The 17,484-nt window shown below is 47.0% G+C and overlaps 1 protein-coding gene across 2 annotated transcripts in view; it reads left to right on the top strand.

Moving 5' to 3' along the window:
- Positions 1-17,484, top strand: part of HOMER3 (homer scaffold protein 3) — a 190,439-nt gene that overhangs the window by 154,521 nt on the left and 18,434 nt on the right. For both annotated transcript variants that reach the window (XM_073660847.1, XM_073660798.1), the window contains one exon: positions 8,116-8,272. In XM_073660847.1, the coding sequence (XP_073516948.1) occupies positions 8,116-8,272 (157 nt within the window). The remainder of the gene's footprint in view (positions 1-8,115; positions 8,273-17,484) is intronic.

Below are 17,484 nucleotides of genomic sequence, written 5' to 3'. Positions count from 1 at the left end.
TTGCCATTTTTTGGCCCAACTCCCCAATTTATCTAAATCCTCCTGTAGCTGTGCCCTATCCTCATCTGTATTAACTACTTTACAAAGTTTAGTATCATCTGCAAATATTGCTATTTTACTATGCAACCCTTCCACTAGATCATTAATAAATATATTAAATAATATAGGGCCCAAGACAGACCCTTGAGGCACCCCGCTAGTAACCCTGACACACCCTGAGCTTACTCCATTGATAACCACCCTCTGCTTTCTATCACTCAGCCAGCTATTTACCCACTTGCACACATTATCCCCCAGACCAAGCATTCTCATTTTATATACCAACCTTTTGTGTGGCACGGTATCAAATGCTTTGGAGAAGTCAAGGTATACAACATCCACTGACTCTCCCCGGTCCAGCTGTGAGCTAACCTCCTCGTAGAAGGCCATCAGGTTTGTTTGGCAGGAGCGATCCCTCATGAATCCATGTTGATATGGAGTTAGACAGTTATTATCATTAAGATATTCTACAATAGCATCTCTAAGAAATCCTTCAAACAATTTACCCACAACAGACGTTAAGCTTACTGGTCTATAGTTCCCAGGGTCACTTTTAGACCCCTTTTTGAATATTGGTACCACATTTGCTTGGCGCCAGTCTAGTGGGACAGTCCCTGTCCATAAAGAGTGCTTGAATATAAGATACAGCGGTCTGTCTATCACATTACTTAATTCTTTTAGTACCCGGGGGTGTATGCCATCTGGGCCTGGTGACTTGTCTATTTTGATATTATTTAGGCGTTTCTGAACTTCCTCCTGGGTTAGGTGGGTGATATTTAGCGGAGGGTTTACTTTATCACTCTGCATTTCCTCCGATAAATTGTTTTCTTTTGTGAAAACAGTGGAGAAGAAGCTATTGAGTAGGTTTGCTTTACCTCATCGCCCTCTATGATTTTACCCAGGTTATTTTTCAATGGGCCAACTCCATCAGTTTTAATCCTTTTACTGTTTATATAGTTAAAGAACAGTTTGGGATTCGTTTTACTTTCCTTGGCAATTAGTCTCTCTGTCTCCTCTTTTGCTATTCTTATTTGTTTCTTACAGATTTTGTTTTTTTCCCTATAAGATATTAGCGCTTCCTCGCTACCTTCTTGTTTAAGTTTACCGAAAGCCCTTTTTTTGTTTTTCATTGCCCTCTTGACTTCCTTATTTAGCCACATTGGCTTCCTCCTATTCCTAGCCCTTTTATTCCCATAAGGTATGTACCTTCTACAGTGACTATGTAGGACTGTTTTGAAAATTTCCCATTTTCTATCCGTGCTCCTATTACTAAAGATACTATCGCAGTCTATAAGGTGAAGGGCATCTCTTAGCTGATCAAACTTTGCCCTCCTGAAGTTCAGTGTTTTTGTGACTCCCTTGCTGGGCACCCTACTGAAGCACATGTGGAATTGTATAATGTTGTGGTCACTATTTCTCAGGTGCCCCCCGACCTGCACCTCAGTTATTCTGTCTGGACTCTTAGTTAATATTAAGTCTAAAAGGTTGGTTCCTGCACAAGTTGTGACAAATAATTGTCTTTGATAATTGACAGAAACCTGTTTCCTTTGTGAGATCTACAGCTTTCGGTTTCCCAGTCTATATCGGGGTAGTTGAAGTCCCCCATAATAATCACCTCGTTATTTTTTGCTACTTCGTCTATTTGTCTCATTAATAGACTTTCCATGGCTTCTGCTATATTTGGTGGTTTATAACAGACTCCTATGATAATTTTATTATTGTTTTTTGCCCCATGTATCTCCACCCATAAGGACTCGACCTCCTCATTTCCCTCCCATACATCCTCCCGTATTGTAGGCTTTAGACACGTCTTTACATATAGACAGACTCCACCCCCTTTCCGACTTCTTCGATCCCTTCTAAACAGACTGTAACCCTGTAAGTTAACTGCCCAGTCATAGCTTTCATCTAACCATGTCTCGGTTATTCCCACTATGTCATAGTTACCTGTAGATATTTCTGCTTCCAGTTCATCCATCTTGTTTGTCAGGCTCCTGGCATTTGCTAGCACGCAGTTTACACAATTTTGTTTTGTTCCAATCTGCTCCCTGTGGATTGTATTAGAAATTTTCCAAGTATCTTGTCTTGGACCTTCTTTGTCACACTTCATATCTTTCATTAGTATGTTCTCTGGTTGCATGTTCGTGTCTGGCGTTTTTCTTCCCATCCCCTCTTCTTCTAGTTTAACGCCCTCCTGATGAGTGTTGCGAGTCTCCTGGCGAATGTGTGTTTCCCGGGTTTGTTGAGGTGTAGTCCGTCTCTGGCAAGGAGTCCGTCATAGAGATAATTCACACCTGGTCCAGGAATCCAAATCCTTGTTGTCTGCACCATCGTCTCAGCCAGTTGTTCACATCAAGGATCCTGTTCCATCTCCTGACGTCATGCCCGTCTACTGGAAGGATAGAAGAAAAAACTACCTGCATCCAGTTCTTTTACTTTCTTCCCCAATGCTTCAAAGTCCTTGCAGATTGTCGGTAGGTCCTTCTTTGCCGTGTCATTGGTGCCAACATGTATCAGAAGAAATGGGTGGACATCCTTGGAACTGATGAGCTTCGGTATCCTATCGGTAACATCCTTGATCTTCGCCCCTGGGAGGCAGCATACTTCTCTTGCGGTTATGTCCGGTCTGCAGATAGCTGCTTCTGTTCCTCTCAGTAGTGAGTCTCCCACCATCATCACTCTTCTTTCCTTCTTGGCTGTCCTTTCTCTTGTCGCTTCTGGGTGTTTCTGGATGCTCTTTTCTTTTTTGCTTGCTGGTAGTTCCTTATCCTTAGGTGTGCCATCTTCGTCCTCCACAAGTCCTTGGAATCTGTTTCTCAGTTGTGTGGTTGGTGGTGTCTCCATGGTCTTCTTGCTTCTTTTGGTCACTTGCCTCCACTTGTCTGCCTCTGGAGCTGACAAGTTGATCTACAACATTTTTCATCAACAAAACCATATGAGGGTTTGTTTTGTTGCATGAGTTGTAGTTTTGTAGAACTCCATTCACTTTACCATAGAATATACTAAAAAACTGGAAAAATATTCCAAGTGAGGGGAAACCAAATTCCTATAGTTTATTCTTTTTATGTTTGTGGTTTAAAAAACATGCTGAACTTTGTTAAGCAAAATTAGTCAGGCAATGCATAGGCAAGTCTTTACTGCAGCCATAGTTAAATCCTGTTTTTGTAGATCTTTCTGCCTTCAGTTTTGCTCCCAGTTAGTAAAAATTATGTTCAATCAAGTTGGGTCAGGCGACTGACTTGGTCATTGAAGAATAATCTATTACTATAATAATAAATAATAATAATACTTTACCTTCGGAAGCTTTTATTTGTGGTATGTTTTGATCATTATCCATCTGGAACTTACAGAAAATAGCTTAAAATATTATAAAACAAAGAAGTCACGCTCACTTTACCAGTCTATGTACATTTTCCTGCAGCTGATCATGTGTCTTCTAGCCATAACAGTGATTGGGTTCATCTGTCCATTGAGTCTTATTGCAGAACTGGTCAGTTTTTCATACTAGTTTTCTAGCAACCAATGCCTGAGACCTGTCAAAACACCAATTGTAAGACATTGATTAGTGGTCAATAGATATTTAAACCTCCATTTGTCTCCTCTCCAGTACCAGTGAGTGTGTATACTGCTCGAAGTGAGATTACTTCTTATTGATATCTTGATACTTGACTTGGTAATAGGGCAAGGTAGGTCCACTAATCCTCTGGTCGGGGGTGGGCACATGGACCCCAGGTGTTGGTGAAAGCTACAAAGGACACGTAGAATCATGGGGTCTAGGACTAACTGGAAACTCAGGAGCAGATGGACAGACTAAGTGGAGCTCAGCAGGGATGAATGCGAGTTGAAACACAGTAGTACAGATAATGTGTACAGGTGTGAGTCAAGGAGCCTTAAAGGAGTTGTTTAGCCTTAAGGCCCCGTCACACTTAGCGACGCTGCAACGATCCCGACAACGATGCAACCTGTCAGGGATCGTTGCTGCGTCACTATGTGGTCGCTGGTGAGCTGTCAAACAGGCAGGCTCATCAACGCTCAGGGGAGCAGCGATATTGTGGAAAGAATCTTTCCACGATGTCCTGCTCCTGGTTACGAGCCTGCTGAAGCAGGAGCAGGCTGGTAACTATGGTAAACATCGGGTTACTAGGGGCACACGCGCTCCTAGTAACCCGTTGTTTATCATGGTTACCACTCTGCTACAGTGAGCTGGAGGTTACCGCTCACTTTAGCAGGCTGGTAACCATGATAAACAGGGGGGTTACTAAGTGCGCGTGCGCCACTAGTAACCCGCTGTTTATCACGGTTACCAGCCTGATCGCTGGTCCCGCTGGTCACACACAGCGATGTGTGCTGACCAGCGGGAGAGCAACCACCAAAAAATGGTCCAGGACACTTTGCAGCGATCAGCGACCTCACAGCAGGGGCCTGATCGCTGCAAAGTGTCACACATGGTGACATCGCTGGTGAGGTCGCTGTTGCGTCACCAAAACCGTGACACAGCTGCGATCTCGCTAGCGATCTCGCTATGTGAGACGGGGGCTTTAGGCTACTAGTCTACAGTCAATCTATGTCACTAAAGACTTGTGAATCCTTACATCGCATGTACTTTGTGATGATTCTCCAGAGCTGGGACGGGCGGTTGTGTGACCGCAAGTATGTGATTTGCATACTTCCGGCCATATTCTAACTAGACTGTGTCTGGCCTTGCTCGATACCCTTGCATCGAGCAAGGCTGCACCCATCTAGTCGGCATATAACCGCATATAAGCCAATAACTTACTTGCAGTCACATGCCCCCTGCTCCTGGTGCTGACAACGGAGAATTCTGACAGTGCACAGTGTACGTGATGTGAGGATTCACACATCTACAGTCACATAGAGTAACTGCAGACGTGTAGCCTAAGGTCAGACAACTCCTTTAAGTAGATATAGGGAGATAATATCATTGATCCACGCCGGGCAACCTGACATGGAGCACAAAAGAGGGCAGCAGACCCAGAAGAAGGGAACAACCCCGGACAGGTGTGTAATACTTGGCTGGTTTACTACTTGTAACCTGCAATTTAACCTTAGGATAATTACCTGGACTGTTAACCCCTCTATTGCTTGCCAATTCTGTTACTGCTTTTGACCCTCTGGTTTTGACCCTGACTTTCCTCCTGAACTTGTCCCTGCCAATTGATTCAGTCATTGGTCCCATCCCTCTGGTTTGTGATGATTTGTTAACCATCCCACTGCCAACTCATTCTACTATCCAGCAGTTACTCTGTGAGTGGCACTCCAGAGGCCTTTCCAGAGAAGGCAGAATCCTTGTACAGGGGTGAAAGGGTGAAGGGAAATAGCTAATGCCCAGACTGTCCTTGAAATCCAGATTCCACGTACAATTTCATAACATCTAGACCCTTTGTTATTAAATAATGAGGTAGCAGGACACAATGAACTATGACACATCTTATCAGTCAATTGTCTAATTACTTTTGTTCCTGTTAAAGAAGATGTTAGCTTGCTCACTCATCTGACAACTCTTTCACCTTTGCCTATACTTGGGACATTAAGCTGTTTTCAATGGTGCAAAAATGGAGATAAATCCTTATCTCCAACAAAAACTAAGGATTGAACATGTTGAAATTCAACATATCGAACTCAGGGGCCTCCTGACTCTTCCCCAACAGATGATGTTGGAGGAGACAAGGATGTCTGATTTCAGACTGCCGAATCTTTTGTTCTCAGGGCGTCTGGTAGTTGCTTCTTCATTAAGAACACATGAGCACTGGGCAGGAGGAGTAGGGAGGAGTGAGCTGTTGACTGAACGACTGATCGTCCAACAATTATTGATGTGTATTACATTTAGATAGAAGGCAAATAGAGTAACCCTGAGTTAACTTACCTAACCTTAACTTAACTTACAAATCTGCCACATGGCAACTTAACCTAGCAAAGGATTTGAGACCCCATAGCGGGAAAGTAAAATATGAAGTATACTGCAGATATAATCCCCCTCCCGCTACTCACAGATATATTCAGAAAGCACATATATGTTATAAAAAGGCCCCTTGTAATGTTATACAGTGTATACATTGTGCATCAGGATAAACTTTAGATTTACCGTGACATAAATAATATAAAATTACTGAAAATGTGTTAATATAACCCAGATTTAAGGCTTAGTTCCCCCTCCATCTGCCACAAGCCAATTAAAATACCCAGTAATTACAGGGGGCTCAGCGACACTCGTATCTTTAGAAGCTCCTCGGAATATTAACTCTTTGTAGACTTTACAGTTGAGTCTAATAGTACAGCATCCAAGAGTGAAATGACTCCAGAGACCTTACGTGTAACCTCATACCTCCTGGCTGGCAGTGCTGGAGCTTTTCATTACTGTGGGAAAGATTAGCGTGCGGAGACGTCCGTAAATCACTTTCATTTATGGAAAAGATTAGAAGGCCTAATCATTTTCTATGTCACTTTCCAGAGGGTTATATTTAGCTATCGCCTACTGTACTTTACTGTCCTTTCATAAAAAAACGAGACGTCTTCTCCATTTCTTTATAAGTGCCTAACTATATTGTTATATCTCAGGCACACAGTTAGTTATAGGGTTTATCAATCTTAGTAATATACAGGTAGAATGAAAATGGTTTGATAAATTATGTTGGCAAATGGCAAATACAACAGGTAAATAAGCGTTATTTCATTATACTATGGCATTGCCTTCTCCTTGGCAAATTTTGTATAATCTGTGAAAGTGCCTAAACTACAAAATGCAAAAATACAAAGACAATGACTTCTCCCATACTTGTCCCATATTAGATATAATAGCATCTGGACTAGAGCAGCATAGCAGTACCCTGCGGTCTGTATGGCTATTTTCACTTTGCATGTTAGGCATGTGTCATTATCTATTGTAAGAGAGCACATTCATCTGATGTATAATTTTTCACTGGATACTGCAACCAACGTATGAGTTAAAGGAATATACATGTTTTATTTACGAACATTTCCATTTTTTTAAATGCAGTGTGAGCATAGCCTAATACAGCCAGCCTGTGCACAGCCAGGATATCTGTATCAATATCCATAAAGTTCTTTCAGCAGTCATAGAGGATGAATTAGTTCCTGTTTATATCTCCATTTATTCATATTGGAAGTCACTACCTTTTGCTGGATCTCTCAAAAGACAGATCCAAATGGCATCTAATGGACCCAGTTGATTCATGATTGGGTCCGTAGGAATTTTGTCAAGATTTCTGATGCCTTGATGGCAAGATTATAAGCTTTTCCATGGTGGCTCAGTAGTTATCACTGTTGCTTTAAAAGTGCTGGGGTCCTGGGTTCAAATCCCACCAAGGACAACATCTGCAAGGAGTTTGTATGTTCTCCCAGTGTTTGTGTGTGTTTTTTCCGGTCTCTTCCCACACTCCAAAAACGTACTGATAGGGAACTTACATTGTGAGCCCCAATGGGGACAGTGATGATAATATCTGTAAAGCGCTGTGGACTATGGTGGCGCTATATAAATAAGCATAATAAGTAATAATATAATACCTTACAAGTGCATGATAGCTCTGACACTGTGTTACTTCTTACTAATGGCACACCACTTGGTTGTGGTCAGTGGCAGGACAATATATTGCCAAAAATGTATTAGTTTTGGTAGCCTGTCTTTGTGGCTATAGAAGACACTAACACGACTGTATCCTATCGACACCTAGATCAGAGGAAATCACTTCCAAACCTTTAACACCATATCAACTGAATATTATGTTTAGGAACCATTGGCATGGCCACTATATACATAATAATGAAAGGTTGTTGGGTTCTCGCACTGTCTTGCGCGGTGTATTTCCTATAGGATATCAGCCTGCAAGTTGTAATATTTGAGAAGCAATAAGAAAAGGTTTGTTGGTTTAAGAAAGTGTTTTTTACAATGCATAATGATGGAAGCATTTGATAACCCTTGACACTTCTACCTTGACATTCTTGACTGCATCATATGGAAATAGAACGTGAGAATGCCTTTAATGAATATCTTATACTTTCCTACATACAACATGACTTCTGAATGTATGTCTTTGCCAGATCAGTTTGTGAGGTACAATGGGAAGCTGAGTTTTTCAGTCTTCAGGACAACAACAATAAGTTGGTTGCTGCTTTGCGGGAAGCAAATGCCAATGTGGAGAAGTGGAAGAAGCAGCTGGCTGGATATCAAGAGGAGGCAGAAAGATTACGGCAAAGGGTATGGGTGTCAAACATTTACCGTACATTATATAAGTTGTGCTACAAAAATGTGTTAATGACTCATCTTCCCTTTAAGTCCCTTCATGAAACTGTTTAAGACCATGGTTTATGTGAAGGTGTTGTAAAATACAGCCTGTAGTTTGACAAGTGTTAATACGTCAGTCAAAATAACAACACAAATAGCGGACTAACTCAGGCAGCAAAACACTTAGCGGACCTAGGAAGGACATCAGTGAAGCTTTCATATTTCCAACGTCAGCTTTTTTATTCCTGCCTCAGTGAATGCACATAGTTTGTCCCCCATGCTGTACTTGCTTAGCACAAGAGGCCAGAAAATGTTCTTTTTGTACCAAAGAAATGTACCAAGATTTGATTTGTTTAAGACATGAAACTTCCCTACTGTGAAAAACAGAAATCACTCTCATGACTCAATATTGTTCTCATATTAATAGCTTAAAGTTTGACGTTTACTAAGTAAGTACTAGTTTAAAACAGGAGCTAGACAGACTACAAGGGCGGACAAAGTGATGGTGCAACTTATGTAGCTGCACAGGGGCCCAAGAGAAAATCTTTAGGCTCGCTCACACAGGCGTATAACACGGCCGAGTGCTATACGATGTTTTATCGGAAAGCACTCAACCCAATGTTATACTATGTGGCAGTGCTGATCTGCGATTATTCTTTCGTGCTGAGAAATATTTAATCTTCTCCTCACCTGCACTGCGATTTTCTCATGCGAGAAAATAAGAGCACACTCAGATGACACTTGGACCAAACTCTGAGCCAAGTGTCATTAGCATGATCGGCCCGATTCTCTCACATGAGAAAATATACGCCAGTGTGACCGTACCCTTAGTCACAGGCACAAACAGGGGCCCATGTACTTTTGTTACACAGAGGATGGATGATATACACACACAGACATACTGTATATATAGATATATATATATATAGATATATATATTTCTTTTTTTATATACATATATATATATATACAGTACAGACCAAAAGTTTGGACACACCTTCTCATTTAAAGATTTTTCTGTATTTTCTTGACTATGAAAATTGTACATTCACACTGAAGGCATCAAAACTATGAATTAACATATGTAGAATTATATACTTAACAAAAAAGTGTGAAACAGCTGAAAATAATCTTATATTCTAGGTTCTTCAAAGTAGCCACCTTTTGCTTTGATGACTAATTTGCACACTCTTGGCATTCTCCTGATGAGCTTCAAGAGGTAGTCACCGGAAATAGTTTTCACTTCACAGGTGTGCCCTGTCAGGTTTAATAAGTGGGATTTCTTGCCTTATAAATGGGGTTGGGACCATCAGTTGTGTTGTGCAGAAGTCTGGTGAATACACAGCTGATAGTCCTCCTGAATAGACTGTTAGAATTTGTATTATGGCAAGAAAAAAGCAGCTAAGTAAAGAAAAACAAGTGGCCATCATTAGTTTAAGAAATGAAGGTCAGTCAGTCCGAAAAATTGGGAAAACTTTGAGTGTCCCCAAGTGCAGTTGCAAAAACCATCAAGTGCTACAAAGAAACCGGCTCACATGAGGATCGCCCCAGGAAAGGAAGACCAAGAGTCACCTCTGCTTCTGAGGATAAGTTTATCCGAGTCACCAGCCTCAGAAATCGCAGGTTAACAGCAGTTCAGATTAGAGACCAGGTCAATGCCACACAGAGTTCTAGCAGCAGACACATCTCTTCAACAACTGTTAAAAGGAGACTTTGTGCAGCAGGCCTTCATGGTAAAATAGCTGATAGGAAACCAATGCTAAGCACAGGCAACAAGCAGAAGAGACTTGTTTGAGCTAAAGAACACAAGGAATGGACATTAGACCAGTGGAAATCTGTGCTTTGGTCTGATGAGTCCAAATTCGAGATCTTTGGTTCCAACCACCGTGTCCTTCTGCGACGCAGAAAAGGTGAACGGATGGACTCTACATGCCTGGTTCCCAGCGTGAAGCATGGAGGAGGAGGTGTGATGGTGTGGGGGTGCTTTGCTGGTGACACTGTTGGGGATTTATTCAAATTTGAAGGCATACTGAACCAGCATGGCTACCACAGCATCTTGCAGCGGCATGCTATTCCATCCAGTTTGCGTTTAGTTGGACCATCATTTATTTTTCAACAGGACAATGACCCCAAACACACCTCCAGGCTGTGTAAGGGCTATTTGACCGCTGTGTAAGGGATATTTGATCAAGAAGGAGAGTGATGGGGTGCTACGCCAGATGACCTGGCCTCCACAGTCACCAGACCTGAACCCAATCGAGATGGTATGGGGTGAGTTGGACCGCAGAGTGAAGGCAAAAGGGCCAACAAGTGCTAAGTATCTCTGGGAACTCCTTCAAGATTGTTGGAAAACCATTTCCAGTGACTACCTCTTGAAGCTCATCAAAAGAATGCCAAGAGTGTGCAAAGCAGTCATCAAAGCAAAAGGTGGCTACTTTGAAGAACCTAGAATATAAGACATATTTTCAGTTGTTTCACACTTTTTTCTTAAGTATATAATTCCACATGCGTTAATTCATAGTTTTGATGACTTCAGTGTGAATGTACAATTTTCATAGTCTAGAAAATACAGAAAAATCTTTAAATGATAAGGTGTGTCCAAACTTTTGGTCTGTACTGTATATATATACATAAATACAGGTGCATCTCACTAAATTAGAATATCATCAAAAAGTTAATTTATTTCAGTTCTGCGAAAAGTGAAACTCATCTATAATATAACGGGAGATGCGTGTCTCTGTCTGAAGCCTTTATAGACTGCACAAGCGTGACACGCCTGCGCAGTCCGGCTCCAGACAGAAGCACGCATGGAGCCGTTACAGGTAAGAGGAGTGTATGGCGCCGTAGACATTGAACGCATCCCGCGATCTCCGGCGCCATACTTACATACTTACCTGACCGGGAGGAGCGTTGCCGCGGCGCCTCTCTTCGCCAGAGACCGGGGCAGGAGTGAGGCGTCGGATCGGCGCATGCGCATAGCGCTATCCGGCGGGGATTGGGGATGAGAGGTGCCATGCATACCAGGATTCGGATGAGGGGCCCATGCATACCAGGATAGGGATGAGGAGTGCCATGCATACCAGGATGGGGGATGAGGGAGCCATGCATACCAGGATTGGGGATGAGGGAGCCATGCATACCAGGATTGGGGATGAGGGAGCCATGCATACCAGGATTGGGGATGAGGGAGTTATGCATACTAGGATTGGGGATGAGGGGTGCCATGAATACCAGGATTGGTGATGAGGGAGCCATGCACACCAGGATTGGGGGTGAGGGAGCCATGCATACCAGGATTGAGGACGAGGGGTGCCATGCATATCAGGATTGAGGATGAGGGGTGCCATGCATACTAGGATTGGGGATGAGGGAGCCATGCATACCAGGATTGGGGATGAGGGGTGCCATGCATACCAGGATTGGGGATGAGGGGTGCCATGCATACCAGGATTGGGGATGAAGGGTGCCATGCATACCAGGATTGGGGATGAGGGGTGCCATGCATACCAGGATTGGGGGTGAAGGGTGCCATGCATACCAGGATTCGGATGAGGGGCCATGCATACTGTAGTGCCGGCGTCCCTGCCCTCTGCTAGGCAGGGACGCTGTTCCCCTCACCGCTCTGCTCCGTGCCCGGCGTCCCTCTCCCGCTCTGCTGGCAGCGCGCGCTCCTTCCCGGCCACTGTGCTTAGGGCGCGCGCGCGCACCCTCCCTCCCTCTTAAAGGGGCCGCGCGCGCCGTCCTAAGGAGTCCCCGGCCAATGGCCGGAGGACTTTACCATATATAAGGCACCTCCTCCAAAATGGAGGTGCCCGAGCAATGTTGTTGCACCGTTCTACTCTGCTTCAGCCCTCAGGTCCCGTTGCCAGTTACCTGCCAGTTACCTGCCAGATTCCTGCCAGCTTGCTGTCCTAATCCTGCCTGATTTCCTGTTACCTGCCTGCCTGCCTGAGGTCCGACGGTCTGCCTTACAACTCCGGTCAGTCTGTCTAAGGACCAACTTGCCCGCTCACCTGGGAGCGCTTCTCCGCTACCTGCCTGCTTGCCTGCCTGGAGGCTCCGCTGTCACGTGCTGTGACCACCAGCTATTCCAGACTCTTGCCCGCTCACCTGGGAGCGCTTCTCCGCTACCTGCCTGCTTGCCTACCTGGAGGCTCCGCCGTCACGTGCTGTGACCACCTGCTATTCCAGAGACTCTCGCTTGCTCACCTGGGAGCACACATCCTCCATCTGCCTTGCTAGCCTACCTGGAGGTTCAGCCATCACAGGTCGTACCTACCCTTTACCTAGAGACTGCCCCGGTCACTTGCCGTGACCTCCAGCCCGTTCTTCCAGAGACTGCCCCGGTCACTTGCCGTGACCTCCAGCCCGTTCTTCCAGAGACTGCCCTGATCACTTGCCGTGACCTCCTGCCCGTACACCCAGAGACTGTCCCGGTCACCTGCTGTGACTGCCTGCCTGGTCGCCACCCGCTCCCTTACAAGGACCGCTCCCTTGTATAGTAGCCCAGAGGTTCCGCCTCCCAGACCCGTTACAGTTTGCTCGGGCCAGGGAACCCGGTGGCACCCAAGCTCCCTCGCTCTCGGACCTGTGTCATGAACTGTCCCGTCAAAGGTCCCAACAGGAGTCCATCCTGGGTCACCTGCGGAATGTCAATACTCGCCTGGACACTCTGACTGTTCCACCAACAACCTCCGCCAGTGCCATGTCTCGCAATCCGGCAGCTCCGCTGTCCACTAACACCATGATATCCTACCCCGGACCTCGGCTTTCTGCACCTCCTCGCTTCGGAGGCGACTCAGCCCAGGCTCGGGGCTTCATAAATCAGTGCACCCTGCACTTTGAACTATTGTCCCACCAGTTTAACTCCGACCGAGCCAAAATTGCATTCATCATGTCCCATCTCACCCTGGTTTCCGTCTTCTGGGAGGGTCTGTCCGGCCGTATTAAAGATGAATTTGCCGGTCGGGACATTCCTACCACTCTCGATGACTTAATAACTCTTGCCACCCGGATTGACCTACGGTTCCAGGAGCGTGCCAGAGAGGTCACCCGTGAGAGGAGGTTACCACGTCTAGCTCCTACTTTTCAGAAACCCGTCACTCCTTCTGTCTCTAACCAGGTACACCCTCCTGAGCCTATGCAGGTCGACCAGACCAAGATGGTCAAGACCCGTCAGGACTTACGCCGTGCCGAGGGGACCTGCTTCTACTGTGGCAGTAAGGAGCACCGGATCCGTGCCTGCCCGGAGAGGTCGGGAAACGCCTGTGTCTAGGTTCGCTCAGAGAGGTCCACCTAGACAAGAATAAATCCTCTCCATCCCTGCTGTTGTCAGTTTCAATCGTCTACGGGGAGAACCGTTATTTCGAACTAGCCCAACTGGACTCTGGAGCAGCCGGGAATCTTATTTCACAGTCCCTGGTAGAGAAATACCGCATCCCCACCAAACCTCTGGCTGTACCCTTGTCTGTTGCTGCCGTGGATGGGGGGCTCTTACCACGCCCCATCCAACTCATCACCGAATCCATTACTCTGCAGGTGGGAATGCTGCATTCTGAAAGTATCTCCTTCCATGTTCTGCCTGGACTCTCTCACGCCCTCTTGCTAGGCCTACCTTGGCTCCAGAAACATGCACCCGTTCTTGACTGGCAGACCGGAGAAGTCCTTCGCTGGGGACAGGGCTGCCATAAGACCTGTCTGGTTCCCGTTCATCCCGTCCGTCCTTCTCCTACCCCAGCTAATCTACCTGGACTTCCGATTCCTTATTGGTCTTATGCTGATGTCTTTAATAAAAAGGAGGCAGAGACACTACCCCCTCATAGACCATACGACTGCCCTATCGACCTGTTACCTGGTACTTCTCCTCCCCGTGGGCGTATTTATCCATTATCCGCTGCTGAGACCCGGTCGATGTCCGAATATATTGAGGAGAATCTGGCCAGGGGATTCATCCGGAAATCTACCTCCCCGGCGGGAGCAGGCTTCTTTTTCGTCAAAAAGAAGGACGGCTCTCTCCGTCCCTGTATAGACTATAGAGGCCTTAACCAGATCACGGTGAAGAATAAGTACCCCCTTCCGCTCATTCCGGAGTTATTTGATCGTCTGAGGGGGGCTAGAATCTTCACCAAACTGGACCTCCGTGGGGCGTACAACCTGGTTCGTATCCGTCAGGGGGATGAATGGAAGACGGCATTCAACACCCGGGACGGCCACTATGAATATCTGGTAATGCCCTTTGGCCTCTGTAACGCTCCTGCCGTCTTTCAAGAGTTGGTCAATGACATCTTCCGGGACCTTCTCTACTCCTGCGTAGTGGTGTACCTGGACGACATCTTGGTCTTCTCTCCGGATCTCCAGACTCACCGGAGGGATGTTCGTCAGGTCCTGCTCAGGCTCAGGCAGAACCATCTCTACGCTAAATATGAGAAGTGCCTCTTTGAGCAGACCTCGCTTCCGTTTCTGGGCTACATTATCTCTCAGACCGGCCTACAAATGGATCCTGAGAAACTGTCTGCCATCGAGAAATGGCCCCGACCAGAGGGGTTGAAGGCTATTCAACGGTTCCTGGGCTTCGCCAACTATTACCGCCTCTTCATCCCGCACTTCTCTTCCCGGACTGCCCCAATTTCCGCGCTCACCCGTAAGGGTACTAATCCCAAAGAGTGGCCGCCCGAAGCAGAGGAGGCCTTTCTTTTCCTAAAACAGGCCTTCTCTTCCGCCCCGGTGCTGCATCGCCCGGACGGCAACAAGCAGTTCTTCCTGGAAGTTGACGCCTCCTCCTCTGGAGCCGGAGCGGTACTTACTCAAAAATCATCTTCCGGGAGAATGGTAACTTGTGGCTTCTTCTCCAAACTCTTCTCCTCTTCTGAGCGCAACTATTCCATAGGAGACCGAGAGTTATTGGCCATCAAGCTGGCGTTGGAGGAGTGGCGTTACCTACTCGAGGGGGCTCTTCATCCGGTAATAATTTACACTGACCACAAGAACTTGGCTTACCTCCAGCATGCCCAGAGACTTAACCCGCGCCAAGCCCGGTGGTCCTTGTTTTTTGCTCGCTTTGATTTTGTTCTTCATTTTCGCCCGGCTGACAAAAACGTCAAAGCAGACGCCTTGTCCCGATCCTTTCTGGTGTCCGATCTCGAGGAAGAACCTAAACATGTCATCGATCCCGCCAGAGTAATGCAGGTGGCTCCCGTGAGTCTAAATCGTCTCCCTCCCGGTAAGACGTTTGTTTCAGTACCTGATCGGGAGAAGATCCTACACTGGGGCCATTCGTCTAAACTAGCTGGCCACGCCGGTCAGAAAAAGACCCTCCAGCTTATTGCCCGGCACTATTGGTGGCCTACCCTGCACAAGGACATAATAGACTTTGTTTCTGCCTGTGTGTCCTGCGCCCGCAACAAAGTCCCGAGACATCTGCCAGCCGGACGCCTCCTTCCGCTTCCTGTACCTGCTGCCCCATGGCAGCATATAGCAATGGACTTTATAACTGATCTCCCCGTCTCTGCCGGTTGTACGGTCATTTGGGTGGTCGCTGACCGCTTTTCCAAGATGGCTCACTTTATTCCCCTGCCAGGCCTTCCGTCTGCACCCGAGCTGGCTAAAGACTTTATCCGCCACATCTTCCGTCTTCATGGCCTGCCCCTCCACATCGTGTCGGATCGTGGGGTACAGTTCACCTCACGTTTCTGGAGAGCCACTTGTAAACTACTAGACGTCACCCTGGACTTCTCTTCCGCTTACCACCCACAGTTCAATGGTCAAGTGGAGCGGATCAATCAGAACCTGACCAGTTACCTCCGGCACTTCGTTAATGCCCACCATTCTGACTGGGTGGATCTCCTACCATGGGCCGAGTTCTCTTATAATAATCACGAGAGCGAATCCTCCTCCAAATCCCCGTTTTTTGTAGTCTTTGGTCAGCATCCTCGGATTCCTTTTCCTGTCTCCACCTCTGTGGACAACCCGGCTGCGGAATCTCTCGTTAGCAAATTTTCCTCCATATGGGAGAGTACCCGGTCCGCACTCCTTCTGTCATCCGAGCGTATGAAAAGACACGCTGACAAAAAACGCCTGGATCCTCCACAATTTCGTCCAGGAGATAAAGTCTGGCTCTCATCTAAATATGTTCGACTCAAGATACCTTCTTACAAGTTAGGGCCTCGGTTCATCGGTCCTCTGGAGGTCATCAGTCAGATCAACCCCGTGGCCTATAAATTGAAACTCCCGGCCAACTTACGGATCCCTAACTCCTTCCATGTATCTCTCCTCAAACCCGTGGTGCTTAACTCTTTTTCCAAGTCTACAGGTACGCCTCCTGCTCCGGTTTCTGCTGAGGACGAGTTTGAGGTAGAGAACATTCTTGCCACCAAAAGGGTAAGAGGAAAGACCTTTTTTCTGGTAGATTGGAAGGGGTTTGGTCCTGAGGAGAGAACGTGGGAGCCCCGGGAGAACATCCATGCCCCTCTCATCCTAGCTAAATTTCTATCTGGCCTAAAAAAGGGGGGGCCTAAAGGGGGGGTACTGTAGTGCCGGCGTCCCTGCCCTCTGCTAGGCAGGGACGCTGTTCCCCTCACCGCTCTGCTCCGTGCCCGGCGTCCCTCTCCCACTCTGCTGGCAGCGCGCGCTCCTTCCCGGCCACTGTGCTTAGGGCGCGCGCGCGCGCCCTCCCTCCCTCTTAAAGGGGCCGCGCGCGCCGTCCTAAGGAGTCCCCGACCAATGGCCGGAGGACTTTACCATATATAAGGCACCTCCTCCAAAATGGAGGTGCCCGAGCAATGTTGTTGCACCGTTCTACTCTGCTTCAGCCCTCAGGTCCCGTTGCCAGTTACCTGCCAGATTCCTGCCAGCTTGCTGTCCTAATCCTGCCTGATTTCCTGTTACCTGCCTGCCTGCCTGAGGTCCGACGGTCTGCCTTACAACTCCGGTCAGTCTGTCTAAGGACCAACTTGCCCGCTCACCTGGGAGCGCTTCTCCGCTACCTGCCTGCTTGCCTGCCCGGAGGCTCCGCTGTCACGTGCTGTGACCACCAGCTATTCCAGACTCTTGCCCGCTCACCTGGGAGCGCTTCTCCGCTACCTGCCTGCTTGCCTACCTGGAGGCTCCGCCGTCACGTGCTGTGACCACCTGCTATTCCAGAGACTCTCGCTTGCTCACCTGGGAGCACACATCCTCCATCTGCCTTG

This window comes from Phyllobates terribilis, unplaced genomic scaffold (assembly GCF_046119375.1).
Source record: "Phyllobates terribilis strain yellow unplaced genomic scaffold, ASM4611937v1 Scaffold_1__5_contigs__length_1240528914, whole genome shotgun sequence".
Classification (NCBI taxonomy): domain Eukaryota; kingdom Metazoa; phylum Chordata; class Amphibia; order Anura; family Dendrobatidae; genus Phyllobates; species Phyllobates terribilis.
The sequence above is the reverse complement of the archived record's forward strand: the minus strand, read 5'-3'. Positions and strand labels throughout refer to the sequence as shown.